Source organism: Mobula birostris, chromosome 2 (genome assembly GCF_030028105.1).
Source record: "Mobula birostris isolate sMobBir1 chromosome 2, sMobBir1.hap1, whole genome shotgun sequence".
NCBI lineage: Eukaryota > Metazoa > Chordata > Chondrichthyes > Myliobatiformes > Myliobatidae > Mobula > Mobula birostris.
Window position 1 is genome coordinate 59,726,624 of NC_092371.1, and position 21,099 is coordinate 59,747,722.

Sequence of the window (21,099 nt, forward strand, 5' to 3'; positions counted from 1 at the left end):
TATGGTGTGTTGGTCTTTGTTAGTCAATATAACTCTATAAAGCTCTGGTTAGACCACACTTGGAGTTCTGGTCACTGCATTGCAGGAAGAGTGTGGAAGCCTTAAATATAGTGCAGAGGAGATTTACCAGCATCCTGCTTAGATTAAAGAATGTCTTCTGAGGAAAAGCTAGTGTTTTTGCCTTTAGAGCCAAGAATAAGATAGAACTTGATCGAGGTATATAAGATGACATGAGATAGAGACAGAATGGACAGCCATGCCTTTTTCTCAGGGTGGCAATGACTAATACACGAGGATATAAATTTAAGGTGATTAGAGGAAAGTATAGTGGGTAATGTCAGAGCTAGATTTTTACACAAAATTCACATGGAATACACTTTCTGAGGTAGTGGTAGAGGAAGATGAAGGACATTGAAGATGAAGAAAAATGGAGGACTATGTGAGAGGAAAGGTTAGGTTGGTCTTGGAATAGGTTTAAAATGTCAGTACAACATTATGGACCGAAAGGACTATACTGTGCTTGTATGTTCAAAACTCTGACATACGTACATATGTTTGTCCTACAGAACTTGTTGCCTCTCTTCTCAATTTTTAGTAATTATTCTCTCTTTTCAGTCATATATTGCCATTCATTTTTTTAAATGAGGTTCATTACAAATAATCTGGAGGAATGGTAATAGTATTGAGTGATGTTTGTGTACTTTTCCACATGGACAAAATTGACAAACGGATGTTTGTAAAATCCAACTCCATGATACTGAACTGTATTCTCTACTTGTTGCATTAAACTTTGGTATAGACAAATATTTAAATTTTGCCGTGACATTTGCAGATTTCTACTGAAGCCAGTTGGTGCTGGTCTGCAGACTTTCCCCATTATTCCCCTTCCTCTTTGAGGAGCACTGTTCACTGCTTATCAAATTCAGTACTCCAAAACACTGGGAGTCAGTCACTTTAATGTAAATATTGATTATGCTGTCAGTGGGATATTCACTGGACAGTCAGGTTGGTGTTGGAGCTTCCAGTTTTAAGTCATTTTAACTTATCCATTCCCTTTGTTCATAGCTCTTATCCCCTTTTCCCATATGCTTCCACGTGTCCATTATTTCCTCTCATCTGGTTCCACTATCACCTACCATCCTTTGTCCTCAACCCCTACCACCATCTGGTTCCATCTACCAGTCATCACTTCCTCATCTGCTTCCACTTATTGCCCACCAGCCTTGATCACATACCCTCCCTCCACCTCCACTGCAACCACCCATGTACTGTTACATATCAACAATCCTGTTCCCTTTCAGTTGCAGTGTCTTGACCTGAAATATCAACTTGCATCTTTTGCCTCCACAGTTACTGTTTGACTCACTGCATCCTCTCAGCCTTTGTTTTTGCTTTGAAACTGGGGTTGTTGTGGTACCACTAAGTCTGCAGATTACATACACTTACATAGCAGGCATAAAGTGGAGAAGAATTTCAGTGATTAAGGACAAAGGCTTTTGTAAGTTCCAAAAGGGCCATGTGTAGTGTATTGATGCTGTTTCCTACAGTCTTTCTCAACCATTCAGGTACAACAAGCTTCCTGAAAGAGAGAAACTAATCAACAGAGCCTATCACATAATCAATAGGAGATTGTAAAGGAGGAGGTATTAGTTATATTAGTGGCCTTTAAAAATGATTAAATTCTCAGGGCTAGAAGAGATGTCTCCTAGGGTGGTATGGCCAGCAAGGGAGAAGATTGCTGTGTTCCAGTGCAACGATATTAAAAACTTTTTAGCCACAGAAGAGATATCACATAATTGGAGAACAATGAATTTTGTACCCTTATTCAGGAAATGAATAGGAATAAACCAGGTACTCATAGAGTAGTGAGTCTAACGTCCTTAGGAAAAAAAAAAATCATCTGAAAAATCAATCTGCACTTCAAAAAAACAGCATTTGATCAGGGATAGATGGTGTGGTTTGTTAAGAGGAGATTTTGTCTGACTAATTTGAATACATTTTATAAGGGCATAGTGTATCTTTTTCCAATATTTTTATTGATTTCTATATAGAATAGAGTCCAAGAGAATACATATCATAAAACAAAAGAAAAAATATAATACCAGATACAGTATATTGAATCATTAATGAACTCCTTACTGTATATTCATACAGATTAATTTGTGTATTAGAATATAAACAATTTTATTAAAAAAAAATTATACCCACTACCAAAGTCAAAACTGTTTGGGGGAAAAATAAGAGGGGGGAAAAAAACTTATCAGATAATAAAATATACTATTAACCAACTTCTGTTCTTTAACAAGAAGTCAAAGATTATGAAAATAATTAAAAAATGGCCACCACAAATTTTGAAAATCTTGGTTAGATTCAGAAATTGAACAACAAATCTTTTCTAAATTTAGGCATGCCATAACATCTCATAACCACTGAGCATGATTAGGCAGAACAGCATCCTTCCATTTAAACAAAAGCATCCTCCTAGCCATAAGAGAGAGAAAAGCCAGAATGTGCAGATCAGATGTCTTCAAAATGATATCTTTCCTTCCAACAGTATCAAATAGGGCAGTCAAAGGATTAGGCTTAAAATTTACTTTAAAGAGTACAGAAGAAGTTTGGAATACTTCCTTCTAATATTTTCCAAGACTTGGGCATGTCCAAAACATATGAATAAATGAAGCTTCTCCATTGTTACACCTATCACAGTAGGGAGATATATCCATATAAAAACAAGATAACTTATCCTTGGTCATATAAGCCCTATGAACCACTTTAAATTGTAGGAGGGAATGACGAGCACATAACGATGAAGTATTAACCAATTTAAAAATCTCATTCCAAGTTTCTTCAGAAATTGAGGTCTGTAAATCTTATTCCCAAAGATTTTTAATTTTGTCTAAAGAATCATTTCTCATTCCCAACAATATATCATAAATATTGGATATTGAACCATTATAGAATGAATTCATATTAAGAATTTCATCTAATACGTTCTTATCAGGACTATTAGGAAATGTGTATAATTGAGATCGCAGAAAATCTCTAATTTGTAAGTACCGAAAGACATAGTGTTTTGATGAGAGCAGTGTGGTTGATGTAGCCTTCATGGATTTAAGCAAGGTCTTTGATGAAGTCATGCATATGGACTGTAGAAGATTCCATAGGATCCAGGACAATTTGGCTAATCGAATAGGAAGCAGAGGGTGAAGATGGAAGATTGGGGCCCTTGCTGTTTGTTATATGCATTAACCATCTGGAAGATATAGGATTAGTAATTTCACAGATAACACAGATATGGCTGGTGTTGCAGATAGTGAAGAGGATAGTCTTCAGCTGTAGAAAAATATTGTGGAGCTGGTAAAATGGATAGAATAAGATTACAGAAAATACTGTCATGTCATCCCACCTCCTCCAGGCCATCACACTTCATCCAGCTGCCTGCTGTATGATGTGGGATGCTAAAAGCTCCACACTATAACTAGTTTGTTTCAGCCTTTTACTGAGAATATGAGCTGCATCTCCCAGTATCTAGACCACAGGTACAGATTACTAATGATCTGTTCTTCACTTTTCCTAATGTCTTCCCAATAGGATATTGATAATGTGGACATAGAGGAGGAGGCTACTCGGGTCGGTTCTACCTTACTAGTAAAAAATTAGTTTATCTACATTTAAAATTGGCCTACTTGCCTTGATTTTCTATCCTTTAATATTCTTTAGTAATAAAAAAAATCTGTTGGTGTCTGTTTTGAAATTTTGATTTACATGGCCTTGCAGTTCTTTAGGCCAAGACACTGGGCTACTGATAAATCATAGGGGTTGTGCCATCAGTAAAAAAACTAGTGCATAAGTGGCATGAACCACAAAAGATCAGTATCTTACATTTCCTGAACAGCCTCTGGACTCAGGGAACCAATAGGACATTGGCTGAAATTGAGAGGGAAGATCAGTGAAATTCTGGCCTTCTACGAGGCACGCACTGGAGTTGCAACCATACATTTGCAAGCTGTGGTATTGAAACTCCTGTTTTGAGAACACCAGGAGAGGCACAACTGAAGTAATGCTTGTGCAGCCTGAGACCAGAATGTAAAAGAAGTGCTCTCCTCTGATCCAATGAGTTCCAGAAGCATCATCTCAGTTTAATTGCCAGGATTGAAGCTGTGGGAAAATTTGTAACTATGCAGCTTCAATTATTTACAATTCATGTGAGTAATATGGGAATAATATTAGCCAATTGCTTTTCATATTCCATGATTTCTCAAATGCATTTGAAAGTTTACTTTTTGAATGCCAAGGAACTTTGTGTTGAGAATTTTCATTTTTAGCAGGATGAAGTAGTAAAGGGAAGTTGAGCTTCTGTGCAATGGCTTTACCTCAAAGTTTACATAACAACTGCAGTGCAACTATTCCAGAAACTCCCTTTCATCATACCTTTCTAGAATATAATCTTACAGAGAGCAGCAGTCAGAGAATTGACTACTATGTTAGTACGGTCATAAATGCATGTTCTATCTAGTCCATTGAAAGTCATGAGAATTATGAATATACATAGGAAGTGTATTCTGTTGTGAAATGGAGGTTGTCATTTATTTGTACTGTGTTGAAACAGATTTTGGTTGGATATCTCATGAAGTGGGCCTTGATGATTTTATCACAATGTTTCACAGTTTAGCAAAGTTAGGACCATAACAACAAGGTCGAACTCCATCAAGCAGGGCAAGGATCAGCACTTCCCTGTTATCATGAATGGGAAGGAGGACATTCTGTGGTGCACAGAACTGGAAAGGTGAGCTTTGCTAACATTCCTTTTAAATGCCTATATCACTCAGATTTTAAATGATTTTTTTTCTTCTTATTTCAAACTCTTTGAATCTAATTTCAGTTACTACTTTCATTCAAACATCAGCCTCCACTCAATATCTGACCACATAACTTGAATCAAGGGTAAGCTATAGTTAAACCTGAGATAGTCATATTTTTGACACTACAGGTGTCCCCCACTTTTTGAACGTTCGTTTTACGAAACCTCACTGTTACGAAAGACCTGCATTAGTTCCCTGTTTTCGCTTTCAGAAAGTATTTTCACTGTTACGAGAAAAAAAAAGCAGCGTGTGAAAAAATCAGCGCGCGATAAAAGGCAGCGCGTACCCCAAGCAGCCGCTCTCCCCCGGATTCGGAACTGCAATCTCGCCGGCATTGCTTAAACACATGCCTGTGAGCATCCGTTAGCAAGATGAGTTCTAAGGTATTGGAAAAGCCCAAAAGAGCTCGTAAAGGTGTTACACTTAGCGTAAAATTAGACATAATTAAGTGTTTCGATCGTGGTGAACAAAGTAAGGACAAAGTGAGTTTGGCTTGTGGAAGCTGACGAACATGATGTTGAAGAGGTTTTGGCATCCCATGACCAAGAACTGATAGATGAAGAGCTGATGTAATTGGAAGAAGAAAGGATAACAATCGAAACCGAATGCAGTAGCGAACTGAACGTGAAGCAACTGCGTGAGATTTTCGCTGCAATGATAAAGTACGACTTTAACTTTGAAAGGGGATATTTGCAAGATTGTTTGAGTCCTTATAAAGAACTGTATGATAGAAAAATGCGCAAGGCTCAGCAGTCGAGCAAGCCTTCTGCATCAGCCACAGCAGACGACGAACCTTGACCTTCAACATCGAGGCGGGCAGTCGTAGGAAAAGATGAGCTGCCTGCTCTAATGGAAACAGACGACGAGATGACACCCCAATGTCCCACCACCCCAACACCCAGGCCACGGACAGATACCGATTCGCGGAGAATGCAGCGGTAGCCGGGAGGCACACAGCACATCTTTTAAAAAAAGCCGAAATAAACATGCTAATTAATTAGGTGCCGCCCGACACGTAACTGTCGGCCCAGCTCAGAGACGACGCAATCGGAAATCGGCACTGATCTGGGCCGACAATTATGTGCTGGGCGGCACCTAGTTAATTAGCATGTTTATTTTTGATTTTTTCTTAAAGATGTGCTGTGTGCCTCCCGGCTACCGCTGGACCCCTGCATGCTTTGCGGATCGGTATCGGTCGGCGGCTTGGAGGGTGGGGGCCACTGCACCACCCAGCCTGCGACGATTCAGTCTAACACGCCATCATCAGTGTGCTCAGCGCTGAACCAATTCTGGTAAGTGATACTACACTGTACATACATTATTTCTACTTTATATAGGTTGTGTATTTTTACGTGTTATTTGGTATGATTTGGCAACTTCATAGCTTAAAGGTTATTGGAGAGTGCTTGCGTGAGATTTTCTGCTGACGGCGCTTGCGTGAGATTTTCGCTACGGAGAACAGTGCAGTAATGATTGTAGAAAAGTATTTCTGCTTTATATAGGCTGTGTATTTATCATATCATTCCTGCTTTTACTATATGTTACTGTTATTTTAGGTTTTATGTGTTATTTGGCATGATTTGGTAGGTTATTTTTGGGTCTGCGAACGCTCACAAAATTTTCCCATATAAATAAATGGTAATTGCTTCTTCACTTTACGACATTTCGGCTTACGAACCGTTTCATAGGAACGCTGTACCTTTGGATGGTGGGGGAAACCTGTATATCAAATCAGATATGGATTACTGTAAAGTAAATCACATGAAAGGAAAGCCAATAACAATGGAATATTATGACGAACTGTTGATCGCATTAGCTTTCTGAAAATGCTCTATATCCGAGTTGCCTTAGAAATTTGAAATCAGAAAATTTAAAATTTCAGTGCAAAAAGGAAATGGTTACGGCAAAATAAAAATCTACTTTAATTACACTGTGTAATTTAACTGGTCTAAAGTTCTACATCTGGTTTCGTTTTTGTTCTTAAGCCATGGGTAGATTGAAGTACCCAGAGAATAGTGTTATATAGTGTGAATGACATCTTGAAATGTTCTTCCACACAACCCTGTTTGTTTTCTTCCTAAATTCAAGTGCTTCCATTCCAAGTCCATCTGACTACTGTTGAAGTTTTAGCTTATATATTTATCAAATGAATCAAATCTACAATTGAAAGTAAAAACTAACTGCATCAAATACTTTTTTATCATCTGTATTATCGTAGAATATTATCAGGGATTAATACTAATTAAGCAGAATAGATGATGATTACTTAGATCATGTCACATCTATATAAGGAACCAACTCAAAGTCTGAATCCATTTTTGCACTTCCTTCAACAACTATATCAATTAAGTTGATGATAATGATGATATTTTTGAGGAGGAAAAGTCTGACCTGAAAGCATACTTCAGGTAATTTATGTTTTAGAAATAATTCTATGATTTCTTTCAAATCATGTTATGGTGCATTTTTCTGTCCCTGCAGGATTTTTGGCTTCCCAGTACATTATACAGATGTGTCAAATATGGGAAGAGGGGCCCGACAAAAACTTCTTGGAAGGTCATGGAGCGTGCCGGTCATTCGCCATCTATTTGCACCACTGAAGGATTATTTTGCTTGTGAATAATACAGTATAATACTTGCCTTTCAGAAACTTAAGGTGCTTAATTAGAAACTAATTAGTAAAACAAATCCAGACTGGTTTTCAGTATACTGTGACACATTTGATTGACATTATTGTGAAGGTTGCATGCTGTACATTTATGATACTGTGGCCATTACACACAGTCAACTCAGGACAGGGTAGGTAGCAAGCATGCCTACTATAGTTGTTTTAGCTTTTTAATCTCATCTTTTATAAGGGAAAAAAAAAACAGAATTCTTACTTTTAGCTGTAGTTTTCTTACGATAGAGTGAGGATTATACTTCACAGTTTTCTAGTGTACTTTGTAGCCGGTCTTTTTATGGGATTTAAGGGCTTTTAATGGTGCTATTGTCCTTCTTTTAGATTTTCAACTTATTTTCTAAACTTTTATTGTTATAATACACATATCAGTAGTTGGATTTTAGGTAGATGGATAATAAATCTCAATCTGTTAAACATAACAGATTCAAAATCATTATTCAAAAACATTGAAGTTGTTGTCCTGTTTAAACAGTATTCCAATATATTTTCACTTGCTTTTCAGCAAACTGTATTTTCTTTCTGTAACCTATTTTATGTTTAGTTGTTGAATAATCATGATATATTGTTTAATCTGTTTATGTTTTGTATTTTTAGCAAGGGTTTCAGATGTGTAAATGAGCAAAAAAAGATTATAAAGATGGAAATCATTTAAGTTTAAACTAAGGCAATGTCTTTAAACAGCATAAGGAGGGTGACCTAATGAAGCTGTACTGTTGACATCCCTCACAATCATGTTCATGGTCAAAATTACACTCAAAGAAATAGCTCAAATTTTATTGGTAAGGTGATATTCTTGTTGCTGCTCCATGTTGAAGTTTTCAACTAAAATATATGACTGTAATTATAATAGCATCATGTCAAGATAATGCTTAGGGTTTTTAATTCAAGACAAATACAATTTTATTTTCAAAATGTATAAGTTACATTTTATATTTTAAGCTACTTTTTGTAAAATTCTCCATCCTTCTTCTGACAGTGTATGCTTTACTGTGCAGACTTCACTAAAGGACTGCTCCCAACCCTCAGGCATTGCTTCTGAAGGGCTAACTCCAAAGGCATTTTTTTTAAATTTTACTTTGCAGCTTTTCCTTAACACCTTAAACTTGCAAAATTTTTGACCTCTAATAAAATCCTCCAGCCACCAGGAAGGATGTCAAGATAAATAATTCAGAGTATAAAGCAATACAGGAATTAATGTGCATCTTGTCATTCTGATATACCACACCAATATATCAAAAACTTACAAGGGCATGCCAATTTGGAGTATTTGTAGCAAAATAATATATTGATTTTTATGCATAATTGTATTAGGATCTTTCTGCCATACAAACATTTTGCTTATTTTTATATATTTGTGGTGTTAATCCATTCCTAGGAATGGATCACCCTTCAATTGAGGAATCAAATACCATGATAGAAACAGTGGATTCCTATCCTGTGATTCAACAACTTGTCTCAGTTTTAACTTTGCAGGCACGTTACTTACATCATTTCTAAAATTTTCACTTCCCAACCTCTGTCCATAAGGTTTAAATTTAATACTGTTTCTACATAACTATGGCTGGTTTTCTGTTAAGTGTCCTAACATGTCATCCCACTCAGTAATCTGAAACTTTGTTAAAAGATTAATACATGCCAGTGCCGAAGCTCATTATAAATAGCTACCTTTACAAAGAAATATCAGTAAATTTAAAATGATGATATTTCAGCTTGTATCTTTGAATCTGAATTTAGCATTAACCAAGAAACTAAAACAGAAATTTAATGCAATTTATTCTAGATAGTAATTAGCTCCACTAATTGCTCTGGATTGCTCTGTTCATTTTGACAATTCCAAAAACGTGGTGAATTAAAATTCAGATTTTTAAAATTGAATTGAAACTGAACCCAGTCCTTGGTGCGAATTCTCTCTTCTAATTTAGAACTAGTTTAGAGTTAATAAAGTAATTGAATTCAATAGGAATTTTACAAAATATATTCTTTGTATGTTTTAGTCATTAACAGAAATCACATAAATACTGGAAGAACTCTACAGCTCCCTGACACTTTCAGGAAATCTAACCAGGTAACAATTAACCAATCTACTTCAAACAGGTCTGAGGCTTAATCTTTGGTGCTTATGGAATTGGATTGTATCAGTACATAGCTGCAAGTGATGGAGATTTTGGTCATAATTCCTGTTTATACCTCTACTGAAAATTTTAGCCAACAGCAAACAGGACAAAGCTAAGATTTATGGCCAACACTCTCTATGCCCAAGTGGCTTGCTTAGGTCCATACCTAAAAAAGGTAAGAGAGAAAATAAAACTGACAAGGGAAAGAAACTACCCAAAGTAAATCACTTTTGATTCAGGTGCTTTGTCTTTTTTAAAATACTTCAAAAGCTGGATTTTGTGTATCTTTTAAAACAAGTACAATCTGATAAGCCATTTCTGCTGGAAAGTAATTACATTTCTATTGTGAATAGTTATGCACTGGGATTACTGCCTTGAATGCTGTCATTGGAAATTTATTAGCATATTTTGATAGCATCAAAGGGCAGCACTGAACATAATGCAAAGCAATAACAAGCTGATTTATGGTACCAATAAAATGTCAAACTAAAGCAGAATGCAGACATAATCATAGGCTAGCTGTGAATGTGGCAACAACAAAATCCATTTGTTTATTCTGCCTTGGATTGCTGTATGGCATCATGGTCAGCCACAAGATCCATAAGTGCGGGAGATACAAATCAGATAGTGTTCTAGTTCCTGTTCGCTTTCCATCACCTCATGTATGAAATATATGGTCTTTGTACATTCAGTAAGGATAGGACTCACCTCAGCTGTGATTTCCTGTATGAAAATATTCCCTGCCCATTCAAACAAAGTTCTAAAACTCCAATTCCCAACTTCACTGGAATAAACATGCATAGACTTATGCTTATTGGAATATAATGAATATCTTTCTTTTAAGGAGTGTAATCAATAGTGATATACAGTAGTCTGTAGCATCCATTTAACATCACTATGTAAAATTAATAATTTATTTTTAATATTTTTCAAAATAGTCACAAAAAATTGAAGTGTTTGTAAGTAAGGATTTGCAGTTTACCCATTGAACTTAAGCGTATTAATATCGTGGCCAAAGAAAAGTTATGACCACCTGATCTTGTGTGTTTATTCTATGACGATGTGTTATATTTTCTGTCAGGTTAATGGTGCTTATAACTTGAAATAATTCCTTATAAATATGTCTAAAATGCACGTATTTATAATTATTCTGTTACAAACGTAGTTAATCTGTATTAAAAGACTATGAAACCCAAGTAATGTTTACTATTAAACATCATTTAGTAGGAACTTCATAATTCCATCATTTGTCAGAAGACCAAATTTCAAATCTTTAATTTCCTCTATGGAATTAACAAAGTCAGTCACTAAGTTGTAAGTAGGTTGCACAGGACACATCTTACAATGTGTATGCTTGTGAAGAATTTTCAGCACCTCCAACTCTAAAACATGTCTTGAATTATCCCTTTGAAAAATTGAATTGCATTTTTCTACTGTTTCTAATGAATCTTATTTCCTTTATATTTTTCTAATTTTATGTGATCAACAATAGCATTTCTAAAATTCTTGTTATCTAACCATAACAAACACATACAAAGTTAGAGTGCATTTTGTTCAAGAAAATTTGTTGAAATTATGTGACTATTTTAAGATAACTGTAGCTTTCTAAATGTTGATGAAAAGAAAGTCTACAGTTTTTTTCTCTTGGAAATGCTTTAAATGGTGCCATTAGTATGTTTATTTTAAAGCATAAGTAACATCCAAGGAACATCAGTGAAACTACCTGAATTTATCCCTCTGCACATTTAAATAAACACTGTTTACAATATATTACATTTATAATGGGGTGCAGCTACTGTACATGGAAATGTTTCTTTCATCGTTTGTTTCAAGTGAGCCGTCTATTGAAAATGTTGTGATGACTAGCATTAAAACACTTCAAAATTGTAATTACTTTATAAAATTCTCATGTTTTTGCTTTATATATAAACGATTTCCATTGTCAGAAAATGCATGTTTGAACATGTTTTAATATTCATCATTTTCACTTTACTACATGGCACAAAGAATTTAACTATTCCTTGTGCGTGAGCTCAGAGGTACAAGTTGTAGCACTGCTTATCTGTTTACAATAAATGATTATCCCCTGTTGTTATGCTTGTTTTTAATGTTGATTAATTTGAGTACTTGAGAATTGAAAAATCTCGCATACAGATTTCAATATCACACACTTTTCAAGAGTTAATTACCATTGCAACAAATTTTAAACTGTAAATGCAGTGGAGAACAATTTTTTCATAGGTGTTGCTTCCTCAGAAATTTTCTTTGGTTATGATAGACTGCTTGAAGTTGAACACAAATATAATTTCAGACTACTTATATCACATAGGAATGTGGAGAATCAAGATAGTTTTTTTTTGTTTGTCGCACTAGACAGTCAGTCATTCTTGTCTGGCGCGTGGTGTCAGGATTGGTCTCCTTTCGGATTAACCGGGCTACGATATGAACGTTCCTGACTTGACCCTTTTTTTTTAACGAGGCTGAGGGGCTAGCTCGATGCTCAACCCAACACGGATGGAAAGCATGCTCAGAGGGTGGCCCGACTTGGATTTGAACTCGGGAGCCTTCACTCCAGAGTCCAGTGTTGATGCCATTGCGCCACCAGCCAGCCTATCAAGATAGTAATTTTTATTGAATATAATAAACAGTACTGTTTGAGTACTGTTGGGGGAGACAGCTTACCCGGGGGAAGCGACAGTGGCTGTGCCTCCGGCACAGAGTCTGGCCCTGTAGCTCAGAAGGGTAGGGCAAGGAAGAGGAGGGCAGTTGTGATAGGGGACTCAATAGTAAGGGGGTCAGATAGGCGATTCTGTGGACGCAGTCCAGAGACCCGGATGGTAGTTTGCCTCCCTGGTGCCAGGGTCCGGGATATTTCTGATCGTGTCCAAGATAGCCTGAAGTGGGAGGGTGAGGAGCCAGAGGTCGTGCTACATATAGGTACCAATGACATAGGTAGGAAAAGGGATGAGGTCCTGAAAGGGGAATATAGGGAGCTAGGAAGGGAGTTGAGAAAAAGGACCGCAAAGGTAGTAATCTCGGGATTACTGCCTGTGCCACGCGACAATGAGAGTAGGAATGCGATGAGGTGGAGGATAAATGCGTGGCTGAGGGATTGGAGTAGGGGGCAGGGATTCAAGTTTTTGGATCATTGGGACCTCTTTTGCCGCAGGTGTGACCTGTACAAAAAGGATGGGTTGCACTTGAATCCTAGGGGGACCAATATCCTGGCAGGGAGATTAGCGGGGGCTACTGAGGTGACTTTAAACTAGAATGGTTGGGGGGTGGGAATCAAATTAAAGAGGCTAGGCGTGAGGAGGTTAGTTCACAACAGGGGGATGGGAACCAGTGCAGAGAGACAGAGGGGTGTAAAGTGAGGGTAGAAGCAAAAAGTACTATGGAGAAAAGTAAAAGTGACAGGCCGACAAATCCAGGGCAAGCATTAAAAAGGGCCACTTTTCAGCATAATTGTATAAGGGCTAAGAGAGTTGTAAAAGAGCGCCTGAAGGGTTTGTGTGTTAATGCAAGGAGCATTCGTAATAAGGTGGATGAATTGAAAGTGCAGATTGTTATTAATGATTATGATATAGTTGGGATCACAGAGACATGGCTCCAGGGTGACCAGGGATGGGAGCTCAACGTTCAGGGATATTCAATATTCAGGAGGGATAGACATGAAGGAAGGGGAGGTGGGGTGGCGTTGCTGGTTAAAGAAGAGATTAACGCAATAGAAAGGAAGGACATAAGCCGGGAAGATGTGGAATCGATAAGGGTAGAGCTGCGTAACACTAAGGGGCAGAAGACGCTGGTGGGAGTTGTGTACAGGCCACCTAACAGTAGTAGTGAGGTCGGAGATGGTATTAAACAGGAAATTAGAAATGTGTGCAATAAAGGAACAGCAGTTATAATGGGTGACTTCAATCTACATGTAGATTGGGTGAACCAAATTGGTAAAGGAGCTGAGGAAGAGGATTTCTTGGAATGTATGCGGGATGGTTTTTTGAACCAACATATCGAGGAACCAACTAGAGAGCAGGCTATTCTGGACTGGGTTTTGAGCAATGAGGAAGGGTTAATTAGCAATCTTGTCGTGAGAGGCCCCTTGGGTAAGAGTGACCATAATATGGTGGAATTCTTCATTAAGATGGAGAGTGACATAGTTAATTCAGAAACAAAGGTTCTGAACTTAAAGAGGGGTAACTTTGAAGGTATGAGACGTGAATTAGCAAAGATAGACTGGCAAATGACACTTAAAGGATTGACGGTGGATATGCAATGGCAAGCATTTAAAGATTGCATGGATGAACTACAACAATTGTTCATCCCAGTTTGGCAAAAGAATATATCAAGGAAGGTAGTGCACCCGTGGCTGACAAGAGAAATTAGGGATAGTATCAATTCCAAAGAAGAAGCATACAAATTAGCCAGAGAAAGTGGCTCACCTGAGGACTGGGAGAAATTCAGAGTTCAGCAGAGGAGGACAAAGGGCTTAATTAGGAAGGGGAAAAAAGATTATGAGAGAAAACTGGCAGGAAACACAAAAACGGACTGTAAAAGCTATATACTTTGATATTTGGTGTTGATTTAGGAAGCATGATCAATAAATGACACGTAGATTGGTGGAGATGTTGACAGTATGGAGGAGCGACAGGCTATAGGATGTCATCAAATTGTTGATAAATGTGTTGAGTTTAATGTATAGAGTTCAATCCTGATAAATGTGAAGTGATTCATCTTGAGATTACAAATGAGGCTATGACATACAACATGAGTAGTAAGGCCCTAAGGAATATTGGGGAACAAAAAATCCTTAGTGTGCAAGTCCAAAGATCCTTGAAGGTGGCAGCACAGGTGTATAACTTTGTTAAGAAGGCTTATAGAATATTGACCTTCATTAATCAGAGAATTGAATACAAAAGCAGGAACTTTATAAAATATTGGATATTTCTTGTTGTTTTGGATGTCGCACTGTAGGAAATGTGTGATACTGCTGTAGAAAATACTGTTAAGATTCACCAGGATGTTACCTGGAATGGAGTGTCTTAGTTATGCGGAGGAACTGGAAAGACTAGATATGTTTTCCTTAGAGGAAGAGGTTAAAAAGTGATATGATTGAGGTACAAGAGATATAGCTAGGGAAAAGCTGCAGGAAACTTTTCCCTCATCAGAAGTGAATAAAACTAGAGGACACGGATTTAGGGTAAGGGGTAAGAGATTTAAAAGTGATCTGAGCGTAACTTTTTACATTCACAGAGTGGTAAACCACCACTTGAGATTGGTGGAAGCAGAGTCGCCAACAGCATTTAAGTATCTAGACGAGCACTAAATTGCTTGGGCATATAAGGTTACGGGCTACGTGCTGGAAGAACAGGATTAATAGGTATGGGCACCCACTGGTTGTTGTGGACCTAGTGAGTCAAATGCCTGTGTCCTTCTCTACAACTCTATACATTTACATTACATGACATGCCGTGCACTGCAAGGATATGTACTTAACCTACTGCTTCACTCTCTCTACACTTATGACTGTGTGTCTAGGCACAACTCAAACACCATCTATAAATTGCCAATGACATAACTGTTGCTGGCAGAATCTCAGATAACGATGGGGAGTTGTCCAGGAATGGATAAGTGGTGTCGCAACAGCAGTAAGACCAAGATTGTGCACTTCAGGAAGGGGAAGTCAGGAGAACATATGACAGTCTTCATTGAGGGGTCAGCAGCTTCAAGTTCATGGGCATCAATATCTCAGATGGTCTATTCTGGGCCCAACCAATTGTTACAACCATGAAGAAGGCATGCCAGTTGCTATACTTCATTAGGAGTGTGAGGAGATTTTGGTATCTCACCAAAGACTCAAGCAAATTTCGATAGATGTACTGGGGAAAGCATTCTGACTAGTTGCATCACCACCTTGTACGAGGCTCCAATGCACAGGACTGAACAAAGCTGCAGAGGTTTGTAAATTAAGCCAGTTCCATCGTGGGCCAAATCTCCACCATTGAGGACCAGTAGCAACCATCATTAAGCACCTGCACCATCTAGCACATGCCCTCTTCTCACTACCACCATCAGGGAGACAGTACAGGAGCCTTTACACACACATTCAACATTTGAGGAACACCATCAGATTTCCAAATGGTCCATGAACACAAACTCATTAACTTGCTCTCACACTATTTATTTATTTTTTTAAATTTCTGTAATTTATAGTAATTTTTTAATGTATTGAATTATACTGCTGCCACAAAACAACAAATTTCGCAAGATATGTCAGTATTACTAAACTTGACTCCATTCTGATAGTAGATGGTGCAAAGGGTTTGGAGATTCAGGTGGCAGGTTACTTCTAGCAGGTCAATCTCTGATCTGCTCTTACAGCTTCAATATTTACCTGCTGAGGTGGACAACCAGGGAAAGCATTGATCTGGTTTGGCTACACTTCAGACTGCTAGCCACAAAGAAAAGCAATAGCCTTAGTCTGAACATGGAGATATTTGGTTCATCGGTTGCAATTTCATAGCAGTCCTCAGTGCTGACTCTCAGACATTGGCTGGACAGCAACTTAACTTTTTGCTTACACCCAAATAGAGTTTCTTTCCCCTATTATAGGGTGTTCAAGAGGTTGAGGCCTAAGTGTTTCAACACATTTGCACTCTCCATTTTTGCACCAGTGATTGCCAAATATGCAATGCATGTGAAATGATATCACTTATGCTGCTGGGCATACAGCAATGTGTAGGTGTGTCTCAGGCACAGGTCTGATTCATTTCTCATTGTGATTTCTGTGTGTGTGTGTGTAACTGCAAGTTGGCTCCTGCAAACAATTTTGCATTTAAATGAGTCACTTAGCTTTCAACAATTATGTCTCAAGTGATTATATTTCTATGCCACTATCTCCTACATATTAGTCATGTGCATATATATTTAATTACTTTGCAATGCAGTGTGGAGTAGGCCCTTCTGACCCTTTTAGCTGCACCATTCCAGCAACTCCTGACAACACCAATTTAATCCTAATCACCAGACAGTTTACAATAACCTATTAACCTACCCAGTACGTCTTTAGACTAAGGGAGGAATCTGGAGCACCGGGGTAAACCTACGCATTCCACGGGGAGGACGTACTTACAGATGATGCCAGAATTGGACTCCGAACTCCTACGCCATGAGCTAACCGCTAAACTACCATGGCATCCACAGGCATTTCTATTTTGCCAAAACTGTAAGAAAATCCCTTCTCAGTACTTTATAAAAATGATCTTCTGCAAATTAGCTGTTTTTGACAGTAAAATTAAATGACTTGGGGCTAAAATTAACAGAGCTTCATTTTTATCGATGATTACATCAAAAATTTAAATAAGTAGATTGATGTTTTTGTAAATGAATTCAACAGTATTCAAACAAAAATAAATGTATGAACAAATTATTTGGATATTACTACATTCCTTGATTATCTCCAAAACAAATTCTGCCATTAATACAGTAACTAAATATCTCAGTGATTTGTTGTTGGAATGAATTATGGAGCAATTCTAGTGCAACTGCTTCTGCTTTCCTATAATACCTAACTTGAGAAAATAAATTAAACCCTCCTGAATGGGTGCACAGTGCAAAAGACCATTTGTTTCCTTGTAAATAATGCAGAAAATTAAAAGTGAATATATTTAGAATCGGGGATGTTTTGGGAATTGGAAAAGGCCAGTAAACCTGACAAGCCAGGCATCAAAGGAGTAGATCCATGGAAACAGGTTGTCTACTGATCCAGTTTTGCCTTGGGATGTTGAGAAATAAAAGGCTTGTAGAGGGGAAGGGAAGAAGTTAAACAGTGTGTTAAAAATGCATTTTCACTTCTGTGGACAAACAGCTGGATACCCTGAATATCTTGCAGCACAGATACTGTTGCTCATGATCTTATCCTGCTCTTTCTTCTTGTATTTGATTTAGATTTGAATGCATGATTGCCACTTCTTTCTTACCCACTAATTTGCATCCCCCTTTGCCACCTCATCCACCTAGCAACGCCATTTCAGCAAGTTTTCTCACGTTTTATACATCCTTTATTGCTTTGTCCCATTATGAATGATCATTCCTTCAGTTTTAAAGGGTGCATATTGTGAAACTATTTTCCTGCATCTCTCTATTTTCCCACTTGTTGCTCTGATTTTTATTTATTTATTTTTATTTAGGATACATGTATCAAAAGGACAGGCAGGTAGGCAGAGGGGGTGGTGTGGCTCTGTTGGTAAAAAATGAAATCAAATCATTAGAAAGGGCTGATATAGGGTCGGAAGGTGTTGAGTCATCGGGGGTAGAGCTAAGGAACTGCAAGAGTAAAAAGACCCTGATGGGAGTTATATACAGAGCCCCAAACAGTAGTAAGGATTTGGTCTACAAATTACAATGGGAGATAGAAAATATACACCAAAAGGACAGTGTTACAATAGTCATTGGGGATTGGGAAAATCTGGATTCCAAGAGAGGGAATTTGTAGAATGCCAACAAGATGGCTTTTTAGAGCAGCTTGTGGTTGAGCCCATTAAGGGATCAGCTATTCTATCAACCTATCAACCTCTGCCTTAAATATACATAAAGACGGCCTCCACAGCTACCTGTGGCAAAGAATTCCACAGATTCTCCATTTTCTGGCTAAAGAAATTACTCTTCATCTCCTTTGGTCTTCGACTCTTCCTCCACAAGAAACATCCTCTCCACAACCACTTTATCAAGGCCTTTCACTATCCGATAGCTTTCAATGAGGTCACCCCTCATTCTTGTGAATTCTACTGAATACGGGCCCAGAGCCATCAAACACACTTCATATAACAAGCCATTCAATCCTGGAATCATTTTCTTGAACCTCCTTTGAAACCGCTCCAGTTTCAGCACTGCCTTTCTAAGATAAGGGGTGCAAAATACTCCAATACTCACCGGTGCTTTATAAAGTCTCAACATTACATCATTGCTTTGACATTCTAGTCTTCTAGAAATATATGCTAACATTGCATTTGCCTTCCTCACCACAGACTCAACCCGCAAGTTAATCTTTAGGGAATCCTGCAGAGGTCTCCTAAGTCCCTTTGCACCTCAGTTTTTTGTATTTTCTATTGATTTAGAAAACAGTCAACACTTTCATTTACTCTACCGAAGTGCATGACCACACCCTTCCTGCCACTTCTTTGCCCATTCTCGCAAAGAGACTTGGGATTCCTTAAAGGTTAATTTGCAGGTTGAGTCTGTGGTGGGGAAGGCAAATGCAAAGTTAGCATTCATTTCAAGAGGACTAGAATTAAAAACAAGGATGTAATATTGGGGCTTTATGGAGCACTGGCGAAGCCTTAGGTGGAGTATTGTGAGCAATTTTGGGCTCCTTATTTTAGAAAGGTGGTGCTTACACTGGAGAGGTTCAACAAAGGTGAATGAAAGTGTGGAGAGGATGTTTCTAGATGAATAGAGTATAGGAGCAGGGATGTGATGTTGAGGCTCTATAAGGCGCTGGTGAGACCTCACTTGGAGTACTGTGGGCAGCTTCGGTCTCCTTATTTAAGAAATGATGTGCTGACGGAGAGGGTACAGAGAAGATTCACTAGAATGATTCTGGGAATGAGAGGGTTAACATATGAGGAACGTTTGTCCACTCTTGGACTGTATTCCTTGGAGTTTAGAAGAATGAGGGGAGACCTCATAGAAACATTTCAAATGTTGAAAGGCATGGACAGAGTGGATGTGGCAAAGTTGTTTCCCATGATGGGGGAGTCTAGTACGAGAGGGCATGACTTAAGGATTGAAGGGCGCCCATTCAGAACAGAAATGCGAAGGAATTTTTTTAGTCAGAGGGTGGTGAATCTATGGAATTTGTTGCCACGGGCAGCAGTGGAAACCAAGTCACTGGGTGTATTTAAGGCAGAGATTGATAGGTATCTGAGTAGCCAGGGCATCAAAGGTTATGGTGAGAAGGCAGGGGAGTGGGACTAAATGGGAGAATGGATCAGCTTATTATAAAATGGTGGAACAGGCTCGATGGGCCGAATGGCTGACTTCTGCTCTTTTGTCTTATGGTCTTATTCCAGGATTGAACGGCTTGACATATGAGGAGCATTTGTGGGCCTGCATTCAATTGAATTCAGAAGAATGAGAGGTGACCTCATGGAAATCTATCAAATTGTGAAAGGCCTTCATAGAGTTGATGTGGAAAAGATGTTTCCTATGGTGGGGGAGCTTAGGACCGGAAGGCACAGCCTCAGAATAGAGAGACGTCCTTTTAGAATGGTGATGAGGAGGACAGAGAGTGGTGAATCTGTGGAATTTGTTGCCACAGGCGGCAGTAGACACCAAGTCTTTACGTATACTTAAGGAAGAGATTGAGAGATTGTTGACTGGTCATGGCATGAAGGGGTACATACAGGGAGAAGGCAGGAGTTTGAGGCGGAGAGGACAAATGGATCAGCCATGATGAAATAGCGGAGCAGACTTGACAAGTCAAATGCTTTAATTCTGCTCATGTGTCTTATGGTATTATAATACAGTGCGGAATAGGCCCTTCTGCCCCTTTTGAGACATGCTGCTCCAGCAACCTAATCACAGGCCAATTTACAATGACCAATTTCCCTACCTGGTGCATCTTTGGATTGTGGGAGGAAACCAGATCTCCCAGGGAAAACCCATGCAATCCATGGGGACAACATACAGTCTCCTTAAAGAAGATACCGTAATGAACTCCAGACTCTAGTGCCTCGAGCTGTAATAGTGTTGTGCTAACTGCTATGCCACCAAGGTGCCCGTATATCCAGCTCTTCCATCATATTTTTGGTTTCCACTCTTAATACTTTTGTCCAGGCCTACTTTTGTAATTACACTTCTGAAAAGTGTTTTTGGGACTTTTGCTACAATGTGAAGGTATATTCTTGGCAAGCCGTTGTTGATACAGGGTACAACAATTTGGGAGGAGGCCAAACAGGGTCAATCAATTCTTGGTTGTAAAGGCGCAAATCAATTCTAAAACGTGTTCTAAGAAAAAGTTAGGGTACAATCAGATGAGGGACTCCAGACCAACTGTATGGCCAATCAATTTGACATCTAGATTTTTTTCTGGAACTAGACCATAAGACATAGGAGCAGAATTAGGTTATACAGCCCATCGAGTATGCTTCACTATTCCGGCTAAACCAGAAATGGCTGACTTCATAATTAATTTTGCTTGGCTTTGAATAATCCTGTTTGCTGATAAATTGTAACAAGAGAACTTAGTCCAAGACTCAGCATCTCTTTTTTCATAATATGCAGTTTCTCTTTGTTTGGGTTTGCAGCTTTGGTACAAACAATTGGCCAAATCATGCTCGATTTCTTGCTACCCAGATTTGCCACTCTTGTAAATCTCCCCACACACATACTAAACTGCTGCGGGTACCTGGGTCAAATTGTTCTGGGCTTTCTGATCTACAAA

General features: G+C 38.4%; 1 protein-coding gene across 3 annotated transcripts in view; it reads left to right on the forward strand.

Annotated features, from left to right (window-relative positions):
• Window positions 1–11,750, forward strand: part of dnmt3bb.1 (DNA (cytosine-5-)-methyltransferase 3 beta, duplicate b.1) — a 267,878-nt gene extending 256,128 nt beyond the window's left edge. For all 3 annotated transcript variants that reach the window (XM_072241847.1, XM_072241850.1, XM_072241849.1), the window contains exons 21-22: window positions 4,668–4,786; window positions 7,344–11,750. In XM_072241847.1, coding sequence (XP_072097948.1) covers window positions 4,668–4,786; window positions 7,344–7,485 — 261 coding nt within the window. In that variant the 3' untranslated portion in view covers window positions 7,486–11,750. The remainder of the gene's footprint in view (window positions 1–4,667; window positions 4,787–7,343) is intronic.
• The last annotated feature ends 9,349 nt before the right edge of the window (window positions 11,751–21,099 follow it).